Source organism: Oryx dammah, unplaced genomic scaffold, assembly GCF_014754425.2.
Source record: "Oryx dammah isolate SB20612 unplaced genomic scaffold, SCBI_Odam_1.1 HiC_scaffold_27, whole genome shotgun sequence".
Lineage (NCBI taxonomy): Eukaryota > Metazoa > Chordata > Mammalia > Artiodactyla > Bovidae > Oryx > Oryx dammah.
In genome coordinates this window covers 22,668,198-22,693,124 of record NW_024070211.1, presented here as the reverse complement: position 1 = coordinate 22,693,124, position 24,927 = coordinate 22,668,198, and the positions used below count along the sequence as shown (strand labels likewise).

The 24,927-nt window shown below is 38.3% G+C and overlaps 1 protein-coding gene across 3 annotated transcripts in view; it reads right to left on the bottom strand.

The window, feature by feature from the left end:
• Positions 1-24,927, bottom strand: part of DOCK10 (dedicator of cytokinesis 10) — a 236,615-nt gene that overhangs the window by 139,426 nt on the left and 72,262 nt on the right. For all 3 annotated transcript variants that reach the window (XM_040228471.1, XM_040228472.1, XM_040228473.1), the window contains exon 3: positions 18,710-18,799. In XM_040228471.1, the coding sequence (XP_040084405.1) occupies positions 18,710-18,799 (90 nt within the window). The remainder of the gene's footprint in view (positions 1-18,709; positions 18,800-24,927) is intronic.

The window sequence follows — 24,927 nt, the reverse complement described above, 5'->3', positions numbered from 1 at the left end:
AAGACTTATAGAAGGGCTTCCCTGGTGGCTCAGATGATAAAGAATCAGCTGCAATGCAGGAGACCTGGATTTGATCCCTGGGTCAGGAAGATCCCCTGGAGAAAGGAATGGCTACTCACTCCAGTATTCTTGCTTGGAGAATTCCATGGACAGAGGAGCCTGGCGGGCTACAGTCCACGGGGTCACAAAGAGTCAGACAGGACTAAGCAACTAACTCAAACACTATAAAGGGGAGAGAGTGAGTCATTCTTAAGGCTATTTCAAATTTTGTGCCATTGTAGAAAAAAATGGTTCAGAGTATATCTTCACACATTTATTCCTCTCATTCTCCCCCAAGTCTGATCCATTTTGGATTATTTTCTTAAGATAAAGTGTTCAAAGCATTTTAAAGATTCTTGATTAAAAAACCTGCCAAACTAATATATACTCTTTTTAAGAATATATAAGAGGGTATAGAACTGAACCAAGAACTACAGGGCTTCATTCTTGGGCTGGAACTAGTATTGACTTCCAACAAGACTTTTGTAACTCATTTTATTTGTTATGATCTCTGATTTAGCAGCTGAACATTCAGGACATTAGACTGGATTAGAAATTTCTGTCTCATAATATCTATCTTCTGCTTCGTTGACTACGGCACAGCCTTTGACTGTGTGGATCACAACAAACCAGAAAATTCTTCAAGAGATGGGAATACCAGACCACTTTGCCTGCCTCCTGAGAAATCTGTATGCAGGTCAAGAAGCAATGTTAGAACCAGTCATGGAACAACAGACTGGTTCCAAATTGGGAAAGGAGGATGTCAAGGCTGTATATTGTCACAATGATTATTTAACTTATATGCAGAATACCTCATGTGAAATGCCTGGCTGGATGAAGCACAAGCTGGAATCAAGACTGCTGGGAGAAATATCGATAGCCTCAGATGCAGATGACACCACCCTTCTGGCAGAAAGTGAAGAACTAATGAGCTTCTTGATGAAAGTGAAAGAGGAGAGTGAAAAAGCTGGCTTCAAACTCAACATTCAGAAGACTAAGATCATGGCATCCGGTCCCATCACTTCATGGCAAATAGATGGAGAAACAATGGAAACAGTGACAGACTAATTTTTGGGGCTCCAAAATCACTGCAGATGGTGACGGCAGCCATGAAATTAAAAGATGCTTGCTCCTTGGAAGAAAAGCTACGACCAACCTAGACAGCATATTAAAAAGCAGAGACATTAATTACTTTGCTGACAAAGTTCTGACTAGTCAACGCTATGGTTTTTCCAGTAGTCATGTACGGATGTGACAGTTGAACCATAAAGAAGGCTGAGCGCTGAAGAATTGATGCTTTTGAACTATGGTGTTGGAGAAGACTCTTGAGAGTCCCTTGGACTTCAAGGAAGTCAAACCAGTACAGCTTAAAGGAAATCAGTCCTGAATATTCATTGGAAGGACTGATGCTGAAGCTGAAGCTCCAATACTTTGGCCACCTGATGTGAAGAGTCGATTCATTAGGAAAGACCCTGATGCTGGGAAAGATTGAAGGTGGGAGGAGAAGGGGACGACAGAGGATGAGATGGTTGGATGGCATCACTGATTCAATGGACATGAGTTTCAGCTCATGTAGAGCTGGGAGGTGGTGATGGACAGGGAGGCCTGGCATGTTGCAAGTCCATGGGGTCACAAAGAGTCGGACATGACTGGGTGACTGAATTGACTTACTGACTGACTTTCCTACATTGGTATAGCCTGGTAAAAACCTCTTCTTTCGTTCTGCAGTGGCAAGTGTTTGTCAGATACTGTACTACTAGGTCCTTTACATACAATCTTAAGAAGCACTACATGAGATTTTGTTATTCCCATTTTATAGACCACAGAGGCAAGGAGAGGCTTAGACTTCTGCCCAAGATCCCACACATGACAGAAGCAGGATTTCAAAGTGGATTTGTCTAACTTAAGAAGTCTGCTGAAGTCATTTATGAGTTGTTTGGTAACAGCAGGCTTCTGTTGTTTTCAAATCACATCTGAACTATCAAGCCAAATGTTTCCTGTGGTGTTTCTTTCTGTCTTGAAGTCAGACAGATCTGGTTTTGAATTTTGGTCTTAATTGGGAGATCTCAATTAAGTGATTTAGTATTCTAATTTTTTTATCTGTCTAAATAATACCACCTTCTTTAGGTTCAATTCCTATAAAATACCTAACTGAGGGTAAATAATCAATAAATATTTGATTTAAAAATCAGTTTTGCCAGTGAGTTTGACTCATTTTATAAATCACATTCATAGTAGTAGAGAATAACAACTTGTTTTTCTTGACTTATTCAAGTATAGTTTTAGAGAGCTATCTAAGCTCTGATAATCACAGTGTTCTGTTTTTTTTTTTTTTTTAATCAAACTCCTGAATTTATTTGTTAGGTTTCTTATATCTGGTAGTGGGTAGATGAAGATTTAGGTTGAATTAGATGACCCTCAGGAATCTTTCTAAATCAGTGATTTCTCTGATTCTGAGGAAGCCAGTGGATTTTACAAACATATAAATTTTTATCCTACATAGTTAGGCATTTTAGAAATGTTACACATAGAAAATTATTCTCTATTCTTTGTTCTAGCCCACATACTCACTCTAAGAAGCTCATTAAGAACTATTATAATAATGACAACTCCTCTTTGTCCAAAAATGAAGCTGAAGTGACCTGTTGAAATTCAGAGCCACAGACTATAACTCTGCTTGTTACAATGAGGCAATAGTCCCATTTTCTCCTTAAAAATTATTAATACGTAGCCCACAATACTGGTTTCAAAATACCCACTTCTTTTCCCCTTGAAAATAGGGGGCTGTCATAGTCAGCTTCAAAGATGAAGGCAGGATGTCCAACAAAAGTTTGTTGAACTCGTTAATTTTTCCAAAGAGCAATGCCCTGGTTCACATTTTATTCATTTATTACATTTGCTTGTTCAACCTTTATCTTGCCATCTCTGCCTGTTATTTTTTTAGACACACAAAAATTTGAGTCAGGTCAACTTGACCAAAGGCTTTTAAACCATTAGGATAGTGTTTCCTAAACTGTGTTGTGTCCATGGGGGTTACTAATTAAAATGCAGGTTCCTGGGCCCTACAGGGGATTCACTGAATCAGAATCTCTAGAGGGGGCCTTGAAATCCATCAGTCCACTGGAGTGACAATATGACTATATCCTTAACATGTTGTCTGCCTAGGAACTGAAAACATTAGGGTCCCAGCTTCATGCAGGGAATTCTAGTAACTGAGATGATGCTCCAGTGTTACTCAAATAGGCATGGCCTTTTATAAGAGCAGGGAGCATACCAACTCCAGCATGCAGCCTTTACTGATAGGAGACATTCAATACATATTTTTAATGAATGAATCTTCCATGTTTTTTTTCCTTTAGAAATAAATAAATAGGACACCTTAAAAGTTCTAAATATCTAAATACTTTAGAAAAGATTGGACAACTGTAAAGGGTATCTTAAAACACTATAAACAAAATATTTCATTTTTCTCCCCTTTCTTTCCCTTTTTAGAAAATCATCTGTTGCCAACATCCATTGGATCATTGAAAAAGCATGGGAGTTCCAGAAAACATCTACTTCTGCTTTATTGACTACGCCAAAGCCTTTGACTGTGTGGATCACAACAAACAATGGAAAATTCTTAAAGAGATGGGAATACCAGACCATCTGACTGGCCTCCTGAGAAAATTGTATGCAGGTCAAGAAGCAACAGTTAGAACTGGACATGGACAGAATGTCTGCGATCCAAAAATCTGCAAGCAATAAATGCTGGAGAGGGTGTGGAGAGAAGGGAACCCTCCTACACTGTTGGTGGGAATGCAAACTAGTACAGCCACTATGGAGAACAGTGTGGAGATTCCTTAAAAAATTGCAAATAGAACTGCCTTATGACCCAGCAATCCCACTGTTGGGCATACACACAGAGGAAACCAGAATTGAAAGAAACACATGTACCCCAATGTTCATCGCAGCACTGTTTATAATAGCCAGGACATGGAAACAACCTAGATGTCCATCAGTAGATGAATGGATAAGAAAGCTGTGGTACATATACACAATGGAGTATTACTCAGCCATTAAAAAGAATGCATTTGAATCAGTTCTGATGAGATGGATGAAACTGGAGCCAATTATACAGAGTGAAGTGAGCCAGAAAGAAAAACACCAATACAGTATACTAACACATATATATGGAATGTAGGAAGATGGCAATGATGACCCTGTATGCAGGACAGCAAAAAAGACACAGATGTGTATAGCGGACTTTTGGACTCAGAGGGAGAGGGAGAGGGTGTGATGATTTGAGAGAATGGCATTGAAACATGTATAATAACATGTAAGAATCGAAATGCCAGTCTATGTCTGATGCAGGATATGACACGCTTGGGGCTGACGCGCGGGGATGACCCAGAGAGATGTTGTGGGGAGGGGGGTGGGAGGGGGGTTCATGTTTGGGAACGCATGTACACCTGTGGTGGATTCATGTCAATCTATGCCAAAACCAACACAGAATTGTAAAGTAAAAATTAAAAATAAATAAATAAATTAAAAAAAAATAAATTAATAACAAAAAAAAAAGAACTGGACATGGAACAACAGACTGGTTCCAAATAGGAAAAGGAGTACGTCGCTGTATATTGTCATCCTGCTTATTTAACTTATATGTAGAGTACATCATGCGAAATGCCAGGCTAGATGAAGCACAAGCTGGAATCAAGACTGCCGGGAGAAGTATCAACAACCTCAGATATGCAGATTACACCACCCTTATGGCAGAAAGTGAAGAAGAATTAAAGAGACTCTTGATGAAAGTGAAAGAGGAGAGTGAAAAAGCTGGCTTCAAACTCAACATTCAGAAGACTAAGATCATGGCATCCAGTCCCATCACTTCATGGCAAATAGATGGAGAAATAATGGGAACAGTGACAGACTTTATTTTTAGGGGGCTCCAAAATCACTGCAGATGGTGACTGCAGCCATGAAATTAAAAGATGCTTACTCCTTGGAAGAAAAGGTATGACCAACCCAGACACCATATTAAAAAGCAGAGACATTACTTTGCCAACAAAGGTCTGTCTAGTCAAAGCTATGGTTTTTCCAGTAGTCATGTATGGATGTGAGAGTTGGACTATAAAGAAAGCTGAGTGCCGAAGAATTGATGCTTCTGAACTGTGGTGTTGGAGAAGACTCTTGAGAGTCCCTTGGACTGTAAAGAGATCCAACTAGTCCATCCTAAAGGAAATCAGTCCTGAATATTCATTGGAAGGACTGATGCTGAAGCTGAAACTCCGATACTTTGGCCACCTCATGTGATGAACTGACTCATTGGAAAAGACCGTGATGCTGGGAAACATTGAAGGCCAGAGGAGAAGGGGACGACAGAGGATGAGATGGCTGGACGGCATCACCGATTCAATGGACATGAGTTTGAACTGGTGATGGATAGGGAAGCCTTTCATGCTGCAGTCCATGAGGTTGCAAAGAGTCAGACATGACTGAGCGACTGGACTGAACTGAACTTAGAAAATCATCAGAATCAATTCAAATCATGTTACCTACCTCAAATAGCAATTTGAGTTTGGCAATGTAATCTGTCCAGCTCTTAAAAAGGCTGATTATTAGATTCTGACTACAGAGTAATAAGCAGGCAATCGATGGCTTTTTAGATTCAAAATTATTTTTCTTCCTGGCTATAGAGGCTTACTTAATTACATGACTACTGCCTTACCAGGAAGGTTTATGCGACCACAAAAGGTGTTCTCTTTGGCCCTTACTTACCACTGGGATGAATCAGTATGCATAAAATGATGGTGGTAATTTTCATATTAATGCCATTCTTTATGACGTTTAGAAATAATTATGACTATTTTGTAAATGTTAAAAAATACAGCATCATGAATTTAAGTGAATTCAGGTGAATTATGTATTGAAAGAGTGGCTGGATAATTTATTGACCACACTGAAGCACTTCAAAATGAAAAGAAATGCAATTGGCTAGGCCAACAGATAGAACATGAAACTTCTTGCAAATCAGGATGTTGGTCATCCAATAAATACATCAGTATTTTAGAAAAAGGAAAAGGCATTTTCTTTTAAAATTTAACTGGATCACATTATATATTCCTTTAAAATTAAATCATTAATTTCTGCACTATAAAAATAAGGTGAACTGCGAGTGATCTTTTAAAACTTACAGTACATTCTAAAGAGAGAAGTGGAAATGAGTTTGGAGAAAATAAATGTGACTATAGATCTGACTCAGTTTCAGAAGTCATGATAGAATCTTATTTAATAGTTTTCTAAGTCTGGTTTTTTAAAAATATTATTTGATATTAGATAATGTTGCTATGTATATAAATATGCCTGTACAGTGTAAAACAGAATGTCATAGCAAAGGCCAACCATAAGTGAAAATAATTTTTAAACTATTTTGTTTGAATTATAGAATTGTCTAAATTGCTGTCTTGGTTGATTCTAAACTGAAAGTGAATCAAGGTATTTGGCTTGTCTTTTAAAAATGTGCTGCATTAAGGCAATTGAACAAACTTTAAAATTAGACTTTCAAAAGTCATATCTGTGCCTAATCTGGGGAAATACACTTTAATTTTCCAGCTAGTTATCCCAGCTATTTTGTCAGGACATAACAAATGGATGGTACTAAAAAACAAAAACAACAAACAAACAAAAAAAAAACCTTTGATAAAATTATGATTTAATCATTCTTTTCATATAATTCAAAAATTATATTATAATTCAATGCAACTGAAATTTTAGGTTCAAACTTATAAGGAATCTTTATTTTTATTTTTATATTCCAGGGTCTCTGATTTATATTTCTGCCTTTATTCACTTACCACCAAACACAGGATGACTCTTATTGTGAAGAAGTCTAGAGGAAATCAATTTAGAATTGGAACCATTTTGCATACTTGGTGGAGAAGGAAATGGCAACCCACTCCAGTTTTCTTGCCTGGAGAATTCCATGGACAGAAGAGCCTGGTGGGCTACAGTCCACGGGGTCACAAAGAGTCGGACATGACTGAGTGACTAACACTTGCATATTTGGAAACAAGACTACTATTCTAGGGTTGAACAACTAGGAAATACATTTCTTCAGGGTGTTTAATGTAAAACACAAAAAATTTTGACTTCATTTTTAAATTGCATTTTCCATATACATTCTATCCTAATGCCACTAAAGAGTAGATTAATTTGAATTTACCGTAATCAACATTTGTATGTTTATCTCTGTGTGTGTGTGTGTATATGTGTGCACTCAGTCGTGTCTGACTCTTTGCAACACCGTGGATTATAGCCCGCCAAGCTCCTCTGTCCATGGGATTTTCCAAGCAAGAATACTGGAGAGGGGTGCCATTTCCTTCTCCAGGGGATCTTCCTGACCCAGGGTTTGAACCCTCATCTCCTGCATTGGCAGGAAGATTATTTATCATTGAGCTTCACTATCATACATCTAGTGTAAAAAAGAAAAAAATTGGGTGATCCATTTTATTCTGACCATGACAGAAAAAAATCATTATATAAACTAGGCCTACATACAGGTTAACAGATTTTGATATCATCTTCCATTAAATTCTTGAAGTTGCAAAATAAATATGGCTGTACTTATAAAAATACTTATAAAAGTACATACAATATAAAATTCCCTTAACATCCAACAAGACCTTCACTAATGAATTAAGAGCCTCTTCAAAACAGAAACAAAAATCTTTTTATTTGCACTAATTAAGAAAATATTATGAATTATTTGCAGTTTGGAGAGGTTTTTTTTATAGTTGTGTTTCCCCCAATGTGTTCAGTTGCTAAGCTGTGTCTTACTCTTTGCGACTCCATGAACTGCAGCATGCCAGGCTTCCCTGTCCCAGAGTTTGCTCAAATTCATGTCCATTGAGGAGGGGATACTATTTAATCTTCTCTTCTGTCACCTCATTCTCCTGTTCTCAGTCTTTCCCAGCATCAGGGTCTTTTCCAATGAGTTGGCTCTTTGCATCAGATGGCCAAAGTACTGGAGCTTCAGCTTCAGCATCAGTCCTTCTAGTGAATATTCAGGGTCAATTTTCTTTAGGATTGGGGCTTCCCTGGTGGCTCAAAGGTTAAAGCGTCTGCCTGCAAAGGGACTGACTGGTTTGATCTTGCTGTCCAAGGGACTCCTTGGACACTTCTCCAGCACTACAAACTGTGCACGTACCCCTGATGTCAGAGCAGAGGAGCTAGTTCTAGACTGAAGAAAACCATGCTTACTATGCTCTGGTCCAAGGTTAATGAATGCATTAGAACCACTCATTTTCTGCCCAATGTTTCAGATTCAGAAAACAGCTTTCATTTTTTTACTTAATTTATTTATACATGCAAAGAAACCCTGGAATTATTTATTGAAAGACTTATTCTTATTTCTCAGTAAGTTTAATTGCACATTATTTTACATATGAGATTCAAACTATTTGTATAAAGTACAAAGGCATTTTGGTCAAAAGAATGGTTTCTTTATACAAGTACACAATATACAGTTCAAAATTAAAGATAAAATATATAAAATTATTTTAACCATAAAAGAAATGAAATTGCCTGACAAGATGCATTTCATTTTGTTTAGATATATTTCTTTCAGTTAACAAAATGACACTGCATGAAATACATTTCAAATCAAGGCTAATCTCCCTCTCCCCATAATTTCTTGAAATGCTAGGACCCATGTTGTTTAAAATCTTCTCTCAACATGATGCAGCTTTTATCCTGACTATTCATAATTTTCTTGTGAATTAATTGAACGCCACTTATCTGAGTCCAGATGGTGGAAGAGGAAGGAGAGAAAGAAATTTCATTTTCAATATTTTGGTACATAATTTAACAGTCTACTGAACTATTTTTAACTTCAGGATTCAGTGTTGTACCTGAAGAGTTCCAATATTTTTACTGGGTTTACTCTCAAGGCACTTCCTAGGTAAAGCAACAAACATATACCTTCTTTGACAAGATAACACACTTTGCTTCTCTTCAGAGTTCATCCAGCAGTAATCAGATTGTGATCAAAGTTTATGAAACCACTCTGTTAAAGAACAACTGGTGACTCTCAATTACCAAATCCAGTGAATTACCCAATCTTGACACGTCATTGGTGTTTTGTATCATTGCCTCACTCTCGCTACTGACAGTTCTTTGATTCTAAGAAATCATTTCTCCTTGTTTTCTTCCTACTTCCTGGTCCACTGGTCCACTTCTTGTGCTGGGCTCTCTTTCCCAGCCTCTTACGTGGGAACGTCACTCAGGGACCTGCCTCGTGGCATTCCTGGGTAAGTTCTTCCAGATTCAGAGTTTCGATTTTTAAAGACAGAGCCAGAGCCCACCCCTTCCTACTATATTGAGACATATGTATGTATCTTGTTGAATCTCTTGCTCTGCATGTCACCCAGAGATGTCATCTTATTTTCTTCATCCATCTCTGCTTGAGCAATCTGTACTTTCTTCTGAGTACCTTATTTAAATTACTGACACAACTATCAAACTAATAGCCCAAGCCAGAAATGTGGGCGTCATCACCAACACAGTTTTCTCTTCTCCATCACCAACTCCTGTGAATTCTATCTCCTTAATCATTCTCTACTGTTACCACCATTATCTGCCACATGTTAGTACAGCTCTTTAACCCAGCTAGGCTATTAAAATAGTCTCTCTGGCTCGAACTCTACCGTGCCCCCAGTTCCTGTTAATTTTCTTCCATCAGATTTACATCGGCATTTCTAAGAGACATTTCTCAAGATACCCAGGGGGGAAGCAGAATTTCTCCATGGCCAAAAAAATCCTGGGGACTATTTCATGCCATTATTCTCTTCTAAGGCAGACTCTGTGGATGTTAGCTGGTTAAAGAGCTTGGAGGGTGTTTGTGACCATGAACATCCTGCAGTTCCGGCTTTCTGCAGAACACTCTGTGCCTATGTGAAATTAGTGTCTGCTCTGATCTTAATCAACGTTTTCCCGGTTTTTATTGTGCATTTTCTATGGAAGCCTAGCGATTTCAATGACATTTATTCTGTCTTCTCTGAATCTAGTTTGTTTTCCCTATTTAATCTTGGGTTCTTTTATCATTTTTTTTGTGTGTGGAAAATTCAATTATTGCTGGTCTGGAAACCCTGTTTAAAAATCTGAACTTTTCTTTGCCTCAGTAACTTAGTACTTTCTGGATGAGTACAGTACATAATCATTGTGTATGTGTGTGTATACATATTCAGATACAGATGTAGAAACAGATATTTTGCTTCTATTCTTTTAATGCTTCCACGACTCTTAAATCTATGAGTGTTTTATGTCTTGACCAAAGTGAGACTTGGATTCTTGAATTCATGACTTATGCCTCACTTCATTGTTAGTCTACTCCTGATGCAGGTTGATTTCTAGAAATCACAGAAGGCTTTGCTGGCAGGGTAACTTGCTACCTTAGTACCTACTATATTTCCCAACTATTCAGATGAAGTAGTCCCTGGACCCTTGCTCCCTGTTGAGTCACTATATTAATCTCAATTCTGTACTTGCTCATCTTCTTTGTTAAGAGAGACCAAACCAAGAGCTTAGCATTAATTAATGTTTTGTGTACATTAAAATGAAAACTATGCTGTTAAAGTTTTGCTTGAGAAGTCTGCCTCCTATTTATAGATCCCTTTAATTGCTCCCCGGACCTGCCAGTGGAAGGAAGTGGTGCTTGTTTTATCATGGAAGTCTTTTATAATTTTTATGGTTATAGATATTGATTTTAGGCTATTTATGAGGACCAGATAAAGACATTGCTTCCCAGTCATGTTCCAAGTGTTTTCATACTATTGCTATATTTATTTTTAGAAACATGGAATTGGTATTATTAATATCCTCATTTAAAGACAGAGAAACTGAGGCAGAAAGATGAAATCTTTGTCTAAATGAAGGATATATTCCCTTGCGCACAGTGAAAATAGCCCCATTAGATCATGATATTAAGAGCATGATTTAAAGGTGTTTTTCAAAGGGTCAGAGGTAAAAGTGGGTAAGAGCATGGTGTTAATTCCCACTCTGTGTGAATGTGGGCAAGTTATTGGTCATTCAGAACCTGCTTTGTAGGGTTTAAAATGAGGTAGTAGTTCTGCAACATAAAATGCTCTCTCTCTCTAGATATATATATGTATACATACATACCTACATATCTAACCTATATATAGATTGTTGCCGAACTCTGACTTGTGTTAGTTTTACATAACTGTGAAGTGCTTTAGTGGATGTGAAGTACACCTATACTCTTGTCTGGGGGAATACTTAACCTTACATTTCATAGACACAAAAGAGAATTAATAACAGATAAAACAGTAAAGGAAGAGATTGCTCATTTTATTTAAGTTCCCATTAAAAGCACAAAGTTATTCAAGATTTGAAAAAGGAAAGAATGGCCACCGCCTTTCCTAAGAGGCTCAGAGTTGTCAAAAGTAGAGTGTAGAGAGGCAGAATGCAACATTAGTGTTGAACTTGGGGTGTTTAAATAAGATTCATGTCAATTTGTTGCCTAGCAATCAGGGTATTTATCCTTGCCACCTAGTGGGGAGCAACAGGGCAACGGAGCACAGGGTGGATCAAAAAGGTTGCTTAGTGCAATACAGCAGCCACTGTAAGGGGAACACATGTTTCTACAAAATCCTACAAAAATGGCAATGTGAATTCACTTCAGGGCTGGCTTACTCTGGTTGGAAAAATTCAGTCAATGTTTTGCAAAGAATGGTCCAATAACTATAGGCATTAGGATTACAAAGCTACAGGGGGTTGTTAGGGCGAAGACTGAGGCAAGTGTTCTTTCTAGAGGGCAGCTATAGCAAAGCACACACGGCAGTCAGCATCGTGGTTAAGAGGCTAGGGGCCGGACAGCATGGGTTGGGCTGCTGGACCCGTCTACTCCCAGCTGTTTAATGCTGGACACGTTCCTTAATTTTTCTATGAAAGTTTCCTCATCATTAGAAGGTGATGATGATGATGAAAACTTTGTTTGTAATTATTGCAAGGAAAGGCCTGAGAAGCATATCTGGCCCAAAGTAACTAGTCAATAACGATCAGCAGCTATTAGCTACTGAGGTCAAGACTTCTTGGCAGCCTACTTCTCTGGGGTTATTTCTCAGTCTTAACCCAGCTCTCTGGAGACCCCCTTCTTTTTATCTACTGTCTCTAGGCTTGCTCCTTCTTTTTATCTACTGTCTCTAGGCTCGACTATTCATATTTCTTTATCATCATGTGATGTTTGTCCTCTATCCCAAGGCATAAGTTTTCTCTTTATCTCCATCCTTAAAAACAAGTACAACTATGGGGCTCTTCACAGGGTTTTCACTACTAGTGATCTGGAAAAATTAGCAGGGAATAAAAGAGTTTCTTCCCAGGCTTCTTCCACTTTCTTCTAATTTAGATCCACAAGGGTGGGAAAAACATGGTAAGAAGATTCATTCACACTGTCAAGACAGATGCTCTGTCCTGAGATTCACAACAGAAAAGTTTAGGGTGATGAAGTCTCTAAAGTGACTACCTAATGACTGGAAGCATTGGATTTTAACTTTTGGAGACAATTTTAGGGAATAGACTCAAGTTGCTTCCAATTTTGGCAGTATTTTTAGATATACTCTAAATTTTTAAAATATTTTTTATTAAAAAAATTTGTTTGTAACCACAACAATATAGAATCTATACATTGGGCATTCCACTTAATGCACTTAAATGTGTATAATTTTTATTGCCTACTTATTATTATAAAATTTAGATGTGCCAAAACATATTCAACCCCACTTATATCAGCTGATATTACAAACTGGGCTTCCCTGGTGGCTCAGTGGTAAAGAACCCTCCTGCCAATGCAGGAGACTTGGGCTCAGTCCCTGGGTTGAGAAGATCCTCTGGAGAAGGAAATGGCAATCCATTCCACTATTCTTGCCTGGGAAATCCCATGGACAGAGGAATCTTTCAGGTTACAGTCTATGGGGTTGAAAAGAGTTGGACATGACTGAGCAACTGAGCATGCATGCATGCACACTGTACTCATGCTTGTAATTATATTTTATGTTCTAGTGTTTGTTTTTCTAAAATGTATGTTGCATATTTACATGCATTTGAGTATCTCTAAATGCCATAGACATGTGAGAATTGGAAGCACTATGTGATAGCGTTTGTCTCCCTATATGCCTATTCTCATTTCTTCATTCAGATATTATACATCATTTTTGTTTTAATTTGTATTTCTATGATTACAAGTGTAGCTTGGCAAATCTACATTCCTCTGGGCCAACTTAAAATTCCTGCTCTTTTTGAATTTCCTGCTCCTTTCTTTGTGCCCATATTTTCTTTGGTTATTTACCTTTTTCTTATTAATTTATAGAATTTTGTGTATTAGGAATGCCTGTGGGGGAGTGTGGGAAAAGATATGAGTTGTGAATAAATTCTCTAACCATTTTCTTTGGCTTTATTGATAGCACCATTCATCATAAAAATTCAAGACTTTGTTAAATGCATGCATTTTTCATAACTTTTCATTTTAAAATGTCTTTCCATGTTTTTACAGCTTCTGCTTTTGAAATTAAGATACCAAAAATTCATCTGGAATTAATTTTTACATGTACTGTTAGATACAGCCCTAACTAGTTTTGTCCAAAATGGCTAGCCAAGTGGTATTTGTAGAATAGTCCACCCTTCACCAGGAATTTGAGGTGCCACATTTACCATTTATCAAGTAACCATATGCATTTGGGTCTGTTTCAAATACTTGGTTTCTTTCACTGGCTAATTATTATTATTATTTTTTTAAATTTCAGAAGGCAGAGAAAGATGGAGAATTGGTCTATTTTTAAGAGTTAACATTTCTCTAATACCAAAGAAATAAAAAAAAACTAGAGCCAGATTTCACTCATGAATATAAATACAAAAATTTGAAAAAAATTAGCAATTCTAATGCAGCAAAGAATTAAGGTAGAAATACAACTTGAATAAGAAAGTTTAAACCAGAAACACAAGTATGTATTCATAGGACAGTAACCTATTAATTCTATTGCAGCACTAAATTCAAGCAAAAAAGCTATTATGTCAATAGGCTGGATATGAATTTTGTAACACTGGGTATCCAGTCTTTATAAACACTGTGGAGACCAAAAAAGGTCCTTCTTAAACATGATGAAGACCAGAAGGACCTTCCTTAGACATTTGTTTTGTTTCTGAAACTATCATAAAACACCAAATCAAGAATAAGACAGGAGATATCTTGTTTTAGAGATGTTAAATAATAAGACAAAAATTAAGGAAACAATATACTTATTAGAAAAAAAGAAATTTTAAATTTGAAAATCAGTAGCTTTTAAAAAATATTAGCAATAAATAGTAAGAAAAGAAGTCTACTCACAATTTTGCAACAATACTATAAAATATGTGGAAATAAATTGAGCAACAAAGTTAAAGATTTTTAAGAAGGAAGTGTATTTAATACACCAGATAGGGTATTAAAAAAGCAGGGACATCACTTTGCTGACAGAGGTCCATATAGTCAAAGCTATGATTTTTCCAGTAATCATGTATGGATGTGAGAGTTGGACTATAAAGAAGGCTGAGCGCTGAAGAGGTGTTGGAGAAGACTCTTGAGAGTCCCTTGGACTTAAAAATGGACTAAAGGAAATCAACCCTGAGTATTCATTAGAAGGACTAGTGCTGAAGTTGAAGTTCCAATACTTTGGCCAACTGATGTGAAGAGTCGATTCACTGGAAAAGACCCTGATTCTGGGAAATATTGAGAGCAAGAGGAGAAGAGGGCGACAGAGGATAAGATGGTTGGATGGCATCACTAACTCAGTGAACATGAGTTTGAACAAACTCCAGGAGATAGTGAAGGACAGGGAAGCCTTGTGTGCTGCAGTCCACGGGGTCACAAAGCGTCGGACACGACTGAGCAACTGAGCCACAACAACAATAAAAAGTACAATAGTTTAGTAAAGAAAACATAAAAAGACCTAGTTAAATATTCCCTGTTACGAATTTCAACATCATAAATATTTCAAATCATACCTAAGTTAACACATGCTTACTATAGGAGTTTTGTAGACCTGGTCTCAATGATTTTGATTTGCTTGTGCAGAAAATGATTTACCAGCTTTTTTTTAAAAAAAAACAAAAAACCCCAAAAAACAAAAAAACAATGATGCCCTACGAGATACGGAAACTTCCTCTAAGGTAACTGTAAACAAAATACTCTGGTACTGATGTCATACTTTTAACAGTAAATGTGAAAACAGTATAATCAGATATCCTGATGTTTTCTGAATGACATTTTACTCATTTTTTCTCATCACCTTCTTAGAAGATGTTGTAATTTAATGTGAACTTTGAGAAAATAAATATGAAATGACAGTTGGGGAGAAAAGAACAACTCTATGGCAAAGATGGTGTGGACTGAATGGTCCAACATAAAATATATATGATTAATCAGGTTAGGAATAATCTGACTAATAAACTTCTACTCATACAAATATGCTTAAAAGCTGAGAAAGGGTTTTGCTGTTTTATGTACCTTTATTAAATCCTAATTGGGATATACTATTTTCTTAGGATTAAAGATTACATTTAGATTCCACTGCTTTCAGTGTGATCTATGCCAGGCTAAATGTTATCACTGCATTTTCTGTAAAGGAAGGACTGGCTACACTTATTCATTCAACAGCTGGTGGTGCAGATGGTAAAGAATCTGCCTGCAATGCTGGAGACCCCGGTTCGATCCCTGGGTTGGGAAGATCCCCTGGGGAAGGGAATGGCAACCCACTCCAGTATTCTTGCCTGGAGAATCCCCTGAAAGAGGAGCCTGGTGGGCTATAGTCCACGGGGTTGCAAAGAGTCAGACAGGACTGAAAGGCAAATGAGAAAAGGAAAGATATGCCCATTTGAATGCAGAGTTCCAAAGAATAGCAAAGAGAGATAATAAGAATAGGAAAGAGAGATAAGAAGAATAGCAAAGAGAGATAAGAAAGCCTTCCTCAATGATCAATGCAAAGAAATAGAGGAAAACAGTAGAATGGGAAAGATATAGATTTTTTTCAAGAAAATAAAAGATACCAAGGGAACATTTCATGCAAAGATGGGCACAATAAAGGACAGAATTGGTATGGACCTAACAGAAGTTGAAGATATTAAGAAGGGGTGGCAAGAATACACCGAAGAATGATATAAAAAAGATCTTCATGATCCAGATAACCATGATGGTGTGATCACTCAATGAGAGCCAGACATCCTGGAATGTGAAGTCAAATGGGCCTTAGAACGCATCACTACGAACAAAGCCAGTGGAGGTGATGGAATTCCAGTTGAGCTATTTCAAATCCTAAAACATGATGCTGTGAAAGTGCTGCACTCAATATGTCAGCAAATTTGGAAAACTCAGCAGTGGCCACAGGACTGGAAAAGGTCAGTTTTCATTCCAATCCCAAAGAAAGGCAATGCCAAAGAATGATCAAACTACTACACAATTGCACTCATCTCACATGCTAGCAAAGTAATGCTCAAAATTCTCCAAGCCAGGCTTCAACAGTAGGTGAACTGTGAGCTTCTAGATGTTCAAGCTGGATTTAGAAAAGGCAGAGGAACCAGAGATCAAATTGCCAACATCCTTTGGATCATCAAAAAAGCAAGAGAGTTCCAGAAAAACATCTACTTCTGCTTTATTGACTATGTCAAACCCTTTGACTGTGTGGATCACAAAAAACTATGGAAACTTCTTAAAGAGACTGGAATACCAGACCACCTTACCTGCCTCCTGAGAAATCTGTATGCAGGTCAAGAAGCAACAGTTATAACTGGACATGGAACAACAGAATGGTTCCAAATTGGGAAAGGAGTGCATCAAGGCTGCATATTATCACCCTGCTTATTTAACTTCTATGCAGAGTACATCATGAGAAACGCTAGGCTGGATGAAGCACAAGCTGGAATCAAGATTGCCAGGAGAAATATCAATAACCTCAGATATGCAGATGACACCACCTTTATGGCAGAAAGTGAAGAAGAACTAAAGAGCCTCTTGATGAAAGTGAAAGAGGAGAGTGAAAAGTTGGCTTAAAACTCAACATTAAAAAAACTAAGATCATGACATCCAGTCCCATCACTTCATGGCAAATAGATGGAGAAATAATGGGAACAGTGACAGACTATTTTTGGGGGCTCCAAAATCACTGCAGATGGTGACTGCAGCCATGAAATTAAAAGACACTTGTTCCTTGGAAGAAAAGTTATGGCCAACTTAGACGGCATATTAAAAAGCAGAGACATGTTGCCAACAAAGGTCTGTCTCATCAAAGCTATGGTTTTTCCAGTGTTCATGTATGGATGTGAGAGTTGGATTATAAAGAAAACTGAGTGCTGCAGAATTGATGCTTTTGAACTGTGGTGTTGGAGAAGACTCTTGAGAGTCCTTTGGACTGCAAGGAGATCCAACCAGTCCATCCTAAAGGAGATCAGTCCTGGGTGTTCATTGGAAGGACTGATACTGAAGCTGAAACTCCTATATTTGGACACCTGATGTGAAGAGCTGACTCATTTGAAAAGACCCTGATGCTGGAAAAGATTGAAGGCCAGAGGTGAAGGGGATGACAGAGGATGAGATGGTTGGATGGGACCACCGACTTGATGGACATTAATTTATGTAAGCTCTGGAAGTTGGTAAAGCCTGGCATGCTGCAGTCCATGGGGTTGCAAAGAGTCAGATATGACTCAGTGACTGAACTGAACTGAGCTACTAATACATTCATTTTCACTTTCAAACAAATGAGAAATAGCTGTTGAGTGTATGTCCAATCCCTGCCCCAAAGCTGCCTGAAGTCTGGCTAGAAGAAGCAGTTTTATACCAACTTGGAGAAGGAAATGGCAACCCACTCCAGTATTCTTGCCTGGAGAATCTACCGACAGAGGAGACTGGCGGACTACAGTCTATGGGGTTGCAGAGTCAAACACGACTGAGTGATTAACACACACACCAACTAAATGGAGATAGATGCTATACCAACAGTATTTATCAGTCTATTTAAGCTGTCCAAACGGTTTTGTGTGCGTGTGTGTGCTCAGTCATGTCTGACTCTTTGCGACCCTGTGGATTATAGCCCACCAGGCTCCTCTGTCCATGGAATTTTTCAGGCAAGAATACTGGAGTGGTCTGTCATTTCCTTCTCCAGGGGAATCTCCAGCCCAGGGAATGAAACTGTCTCTTGCGTCTCCTACATCGGCAGGCAGATTCTTTACCACTAAGCTACCAGTGAAGTCTTTAACTGTATCATAGTTAATACTTGAAAGAAATATCTCTTTTAAAAACTTTGTTATCCAAAATTCTCACATAATATGGCATTTCCTACAAGTCAATCCAAATAAGTAAAATAAAATTAAATCTTTTTGTTAGGAATACTCAATTATTTCTCAATGTGGGGATTTTAAATTAAGTAAAAACAAAATTTTAAAATTATAGAACTTGAATGGTCACGAGATAATGAAAAATGATGCACAGGAAATAAGTAATAAAGGTTGAAAGACATTAACTAACAAGCGCATTTGGAATTCTCTATTGAAAAAGAGAGGAAGACAGCAAAAATAATAAGTTGCATTAAGAACTACATAGGGGAAAACAACACTTTTTAAAATAATGGATTGGAAGCATTGCATTTACCTCCTTCACCAGTAAATTTTCTGCTTTGTGCTCTGCATCTTCAGGTACTGTTGAATACAAGGTTCGGATGTCCCAAGATACTGTGGTGGTCTGAGAAGAACAAGGAAAGGGAATTAAATCTTCCAACTTGAGAGCACTGTGCAGACTACTGTCCCCAAGACACAATAAGAAAGTGTATTAGATCCCAGTATTTGAGGATAAGAGAAGACGGAAACTTCCATAGTTCTTAGCAATTTACTCTCTACGAGGGAAGATTCACACCTCTTTTGATCACTACTAGTACCATTACAGTTTCAAGTCTGAAAGCATTAGTCACTCAGTTGTGTCAGACTCTGTGACCCCATGGATTAGAGCCCACCAGTCTCTTCTCTCCATGGAATTCTCCAGGCGAGAACGCTGGAGTGGGTTGCCATGCCCTTCTCCAGGGGATCTTCTCGACCCAGGAATAGAACCTGGGTCTCCTGTACTGCAGGTGGATTCCTTACTGTCTGAGCCACCAGGGAGAATTACAGTTAGTCCCTCCTTATCTGTGGTTTCAGTTACATGTGGTTAACCAGGGTCTAAAAATATTAAATGGAAACTTCTAGTGTTCTGTTATGAGATGTATGATGGTATCTCAAGCCACTCCACTCTGCCTGCCCCCACTATCCTATCTCATTGCCCTTCTCAGGGTTCCAGGATCTAGGATCACCTAAAGCAGATGACCCTCCTTCTGATTTATTGTCAAAAAGTCAATAAATAGTAGCCTAATACTATGTCACTACATCATTCACCTCACTTCATCTCATCACCTAGGCATTTTATCATCTCATATCATCACTGGAAGAAGGGTGAGTACAGTATGAGAACATATTGTGATAGACCACATTCACATATTTTGTATTATAGTATAATTGTTCTGTTTTACTATTAGTTACTGTTGTTAATCTTTTACTGTGCCTAATTTATAAGTTAAACATCATCACAGGTATGTGTGTATAGGAAAAAATAGTATTTATAGAGTACTATCTATACTTTCAGGCACCCACTAGGCATCTTGGGGTGTATTCCCAATGTACAATGGAAGATTATGATATTACCGACTACTGTTTTCTCTGTGGAGCTCACAATTTTAAGCTCTTTCCTTCCATGGAGAAAACAAAAATTTGGGCATCTGTATATTTTGACTACTTATATTGGTACCTTTGTTGCTGTTGATGATAAAATACATTCAAAATGAAAAAGAAAACCTACAAAATCAGCATTATGTCAATCCTACTGTGAATAATCTCCTGAATATTCACAGGGTAAATTTGGCCCCTTTCAGAAGCCATGTGTGTGTAGCCACAGATAGGGTGGGAGAGAAGAAAGGGTATTCAGTAAATCTAGACCTTGAAGAAAATAAGTCATGTTTTTGGAGTCTTTATTTTCATAGCAATAAAACATCTTCAACTTTAAACAAACTAATTTTTATTAAATGAATCTACATTAACTAAAAGGATAAAGTATCTCTTGAAAGAAAACATTTAAAATGTAATGCTTAGATTGTTTCCTCTGTATATATCTTATGGGATGCCATGTAACTTTGCAACCCCAGCCACCAGCTTCCTTTATTCTGTTCTCCTTGGTGATTACAGGGGCGCTGGTATGATGAGTCTGTTAGCATACATGGTACCAACAGTTGGGATCTTTTATTTCGTACACTGTCAAACCTACAAATCATATAGCACAAATTTCCTGGTGGCTCAGATGGTAAAGAATCTGCCTGCAATGTAGAAGACATAACAGACTAAGGTTCGAGCCTGGGTCAGGAAGATGCCCTGTAGAAGGGACTGGCAACCCACTCCAGTATTATTGCCTGGCGAATCTCATGGACAGAGGAGTCTGGCCAGCTACAGTGCATGGGGTCGCGAAGAGTAAAACATGACTGAGCTACTGACATTTTCACTTTCAGGATTCATTTGAGCTGTTCTAGACAAAGCGCAGACTGCCAGTGAAGGAGACATGGGTTCAGTCTCTAGGTTGGGAAGATCCCCTGCAGAAGGAAATGGCAATCCACTCCAGTATTCTTGCCTGGAGAACTCCATGGACAGAGAAGCCTGACAGGCTGCACAGTCCACGGGGTTGCAAAAGAGTCAGACATGACTTAGTGACTAAACAACAACAACAGATGAAAGGCATTTTTCCTAGACTAATTATTTAAGTAGATGAGAGTCTCAAAATCTGTCTATTTCACAGAAGATGGGAAGGGGAGGGCTCCAGGCAATTTAGTCTTTTGAGCTCACAATGGCAACTGCAGCTCTGCCACCAGGGGCAGAATCATTCCTTATCTTCTAATCCTACGCTCATATATTCTTCAATTTTTTTCTTTCCTCTTGATATAAGCTCTCGGTGGGAAAGCAATCTGGTCTGTTTTGTTCACTGTTATAACCTCAGTGCCTGGCTGGGGGCTCAAATACTTGTTGAGTGAGTGTGGTGTATGTCTGTGGTTGCCTGTTGTGTATGTCTGTGTGCATGTATGTGTGTGTGATGTGTGTCTGGTGTGTGTGTATGTGTGTGTAGTGTCTGTGTGATTATGCATGGAGGTCGGCTGTATTTGATAATGTGTGTGTGTGTGCGTGTGTCCATGGTGAGTGTGTGTCACATGTGAGTGAGTGTGGTGTGTGAGGGTATCTATGAGTGAACGAGTATGTGGATGTGCATGTATGTGTGTGCATATCGGGAAGATGGAGTTTGGACCCTGAAAGAAGAAGAATGTCATGTGAATGTAACATGATCAGGGGACACAAAATAATGGGAAAATTATATTCATGATACATCATATGGCAAAAATAAGAGCTCATCTTGAAACAGATAAAGAGCCTCTCTGTCGGTGTGTTTGCCCCAGGATTTGACTGCAGTGTGTGAGGAAGTTTGGAAGTGCTCAGAGGCCATGGCTATTGATTCAAGCCAAGTGAAGATACACATACAGGGAACAAGTACTTCCTATGTGAAGCACGCTGGGGCCAATGTGTGTGTGCTAAGTTGCTTCAGTCATGCCCAACTGTGACCCCATGGAGTGTAGCCCACCAGGCCCCTCTGTCCATGGATTTCTCCAGGCAAGAATACTGGAGTGGGTTGCCATTTCCTCCTCCAGGGTATCTTCCCAACCCAGGGACTGAACCCAGGTCTCTTGTGTCTCCTACACTGGCAGGAGGGTTCTTTACCACTAGCGCCATCTGCCTCAGACAGTAAACAATCTGCTTGCAATGCAGGAGACGTGGGTTTGATCTCTGGGTTGGGAAGATCCTCTGGAGAAGGAATGGCAACTCACTCCAGTATTCTTGCCTGGAGAAATCCATGGACACAGGGGCCTGGTGGGCTACAGTCCACGGGGTCACAAAGAGTTGGACCTGACTAACCAACTAACATAGATACACAGAGCCACCTGGGAAGCCCCCAGAGTATGGAACACTTCACTAATGTGCATTTTCATAGTAAGTCCTACATTTTACTCCTGAAATGTAGGACTTACTATTATTCAGATTTTACGTTTTTATTCCTTTTGAACTGCCTCTTTCAAATTGTTTCTTTTATGTTATTTACTCTGTTAGAAGATAAACAGTAAACAAACTCCATTGAAAGGCTGGAGTAGAAGATGAGAATCCATGCCTAAAGTGAGCTTTGGGGATTATTGTTGGATTTCAATTATCTGGGGATAACTTCTTTCCTGTTTGGACAGATAATTTGCAGATACACAGTGTAACTTGATTGGTTTCCAGGGAACATTACATACTGTGATCTACTGGCAAGATTAAGGATTTTTTTTTCTCTAATTCAAAAATTTTTCTATATTTCAATCATTATTTTATAATAACATTTTTATATTAAAGCAAGACTTCTCTTTTTCATTATCCACAACAGTTTCTTATTGATTTTTTGCCTTTAAAATATAATAGCTTCTCTAAAATACTCTAAATTTGATGGACAGTGAAGGGACCTGCAGTTTAGTTTCCTGTTTAGTTATACCATAAGCCTGTTGTCCCACTAAGATCAGTACCCTGTGGTATAGTTCAATAGAGTTAATAGTGAGCTGGTTTAAGAAGTTGTTTTTTTTTTTCTTTATGGTAGGTTTCTGGAAGGTGGGCTACATGATTATTTGATTTGTGATGTTACCAGAGTAAAGATTAGGGCCCCAAATACATAGGGTAATGATCACACTTGATGTATGATTGGAAGTTCATTGAATTTGGGGTAATAAAAATTAATCATATGTACAATGGTTATGTATGATTCCTGATGACCTCTAGCTATGAGATGATGCCAATTCTTTACTAACTAAGGCAGTTAGGGCTGAGCCACTCTCATGTAACCACATGAGAAATATAAAACAATATTTTACAACATGCAAATCTAATACCTTGTACAGAGTACACAGATAGAAGAAAAGGAATGTATAATAAGACACTATTGACCTCAGTTATAGCTTGCCATAATATTGGAGACTTTACTTGAAAAAGCAGAAGGCCTCCATAAAATTTCAACTTTAAGAATTGGAGAGCTTCTACTCATTTTTTTTATTCCTTTTCTTCACTTTTAATTGAAGTGCAGTTGATGTACAAGATTATATAAATTATAGGTGGACAACATAGTGATTCCCAATTTTTAAAGGTTATATTCCATTAATAGTTACTACACAATACTGGCTATATTCCCTGTATTGTATTATATATCCTTGTAGCTTATTTTATACATAACAGTCTGTCCCTCTTCAACCTTTATCCCCAACTTGCTCATTTTAAATTTCTTTCATGTGTCTCTGTTGAAGCAAAAATAAATTGGTCAAATAAGAAGAAAAGTATACAGAGTCATATTTGTTAGGGGTATTAACATGGCTACAAAGAATTTCTTTTCTGAGAATTAGATGCTTTCAGACCACTACAAATTGCCTTGGCCACAACAGACTTCCTGTTCTCTTTTATAAACCCTCTGGTCGACAATTAGTAGAGCTCAATAGCATGAGACGGAGCTGAGACTCAACTGGCGCTTAGCCAAGCTCCTTTTCTGGTGGTAGAATCTTATAAGGGGCCTATTGTCCAGAGATTAGGCATTTGGAAATAAAAACTGTCCTTTTATTTATGAAACAAGACATGCAGGCCTGTGTGTGTAGTTTCAGGTCCAAGACATTCAGACATCCTCCACTGCAACTCTGAAACTCTCTGGTTCCTTCTCCTCTGTAGAGGGCCATCTCTGTGGCTTTGTTACAGCCACCATTCTGCTGGGGACTGCAGAAGTCGTCATTCCAAGCACATAGTGGCCATTTCTCAATCGGCCAAAGGCCACTGTCAAGAGTCAAAAAAGAAGTTGCTTTTCTTATCTTGGAGTTGAGCAAAGATCCCTCTGACAGCATTGTTGATCCCAGCTGCTCAAAACAGTGAACAAAAATGATGGTGTTTAGAGTAACCCATCAGTGGAGCTTGAGAAGTCAACAATCCCCTCAATAAGGACTATTAACTAACACTTCATGTCAATTCCAACCTAAGCATGTGTTTTAAAGTAGTCTTCACCTAAATTTCTCAAATTAAAACACTGATGCTGCTTTTTGTCCTAGGAGAGCAGACACTTAACACTACATCTGTTGCTTGAAATACATTTTTACCCCATTCAGAAAAGTATTGTGATTTTAATTTTTTTTTAATAGGTGAGCATTTCATATTAATACTTTCAATGTACTTTCAGGGAAAGGTCCTTCTTGCTTTGCTAAAGTTAAATTGTATGGGAAATGCACAAATGGTGAGCAGTTACCCGTAACTGGACCCTCGTCATCATCCAACCAAGTCAAGCCTGGTGACTCAACCGCCATAGTATTTAAGTATATAATTAGGGAACTTTGGAAATCTGTTTCAAAACCCTTTTACTCTTGGACAAGCAAACCACTGAGCAAGTCACTTCCCTTTTCTGTGCTTCATTTTCTAGGCTCCAAAATGTGTCTCACCTCCTTCAAGGAAGTAAGGACAAAACATTTTATGTATGGAAAACTCTGAGTATTAATAGATCACAGGGTTCCAACAATAGAAAGATAGTATTGCTTTGGGGTCTGCCCTTGGCAAGGACTCAGAGGCTGCGGTCTGAGCTCACTCTCCAGGAAGCATAGGGGAACAGCCTGATCCCTGTGAGGCCTGCAGACAAGGATTCATGGGGGAGCAAACAGACGCAAGACACAAGACAGTCCCCCACAGGCAACTCGCCACGGCCACGGC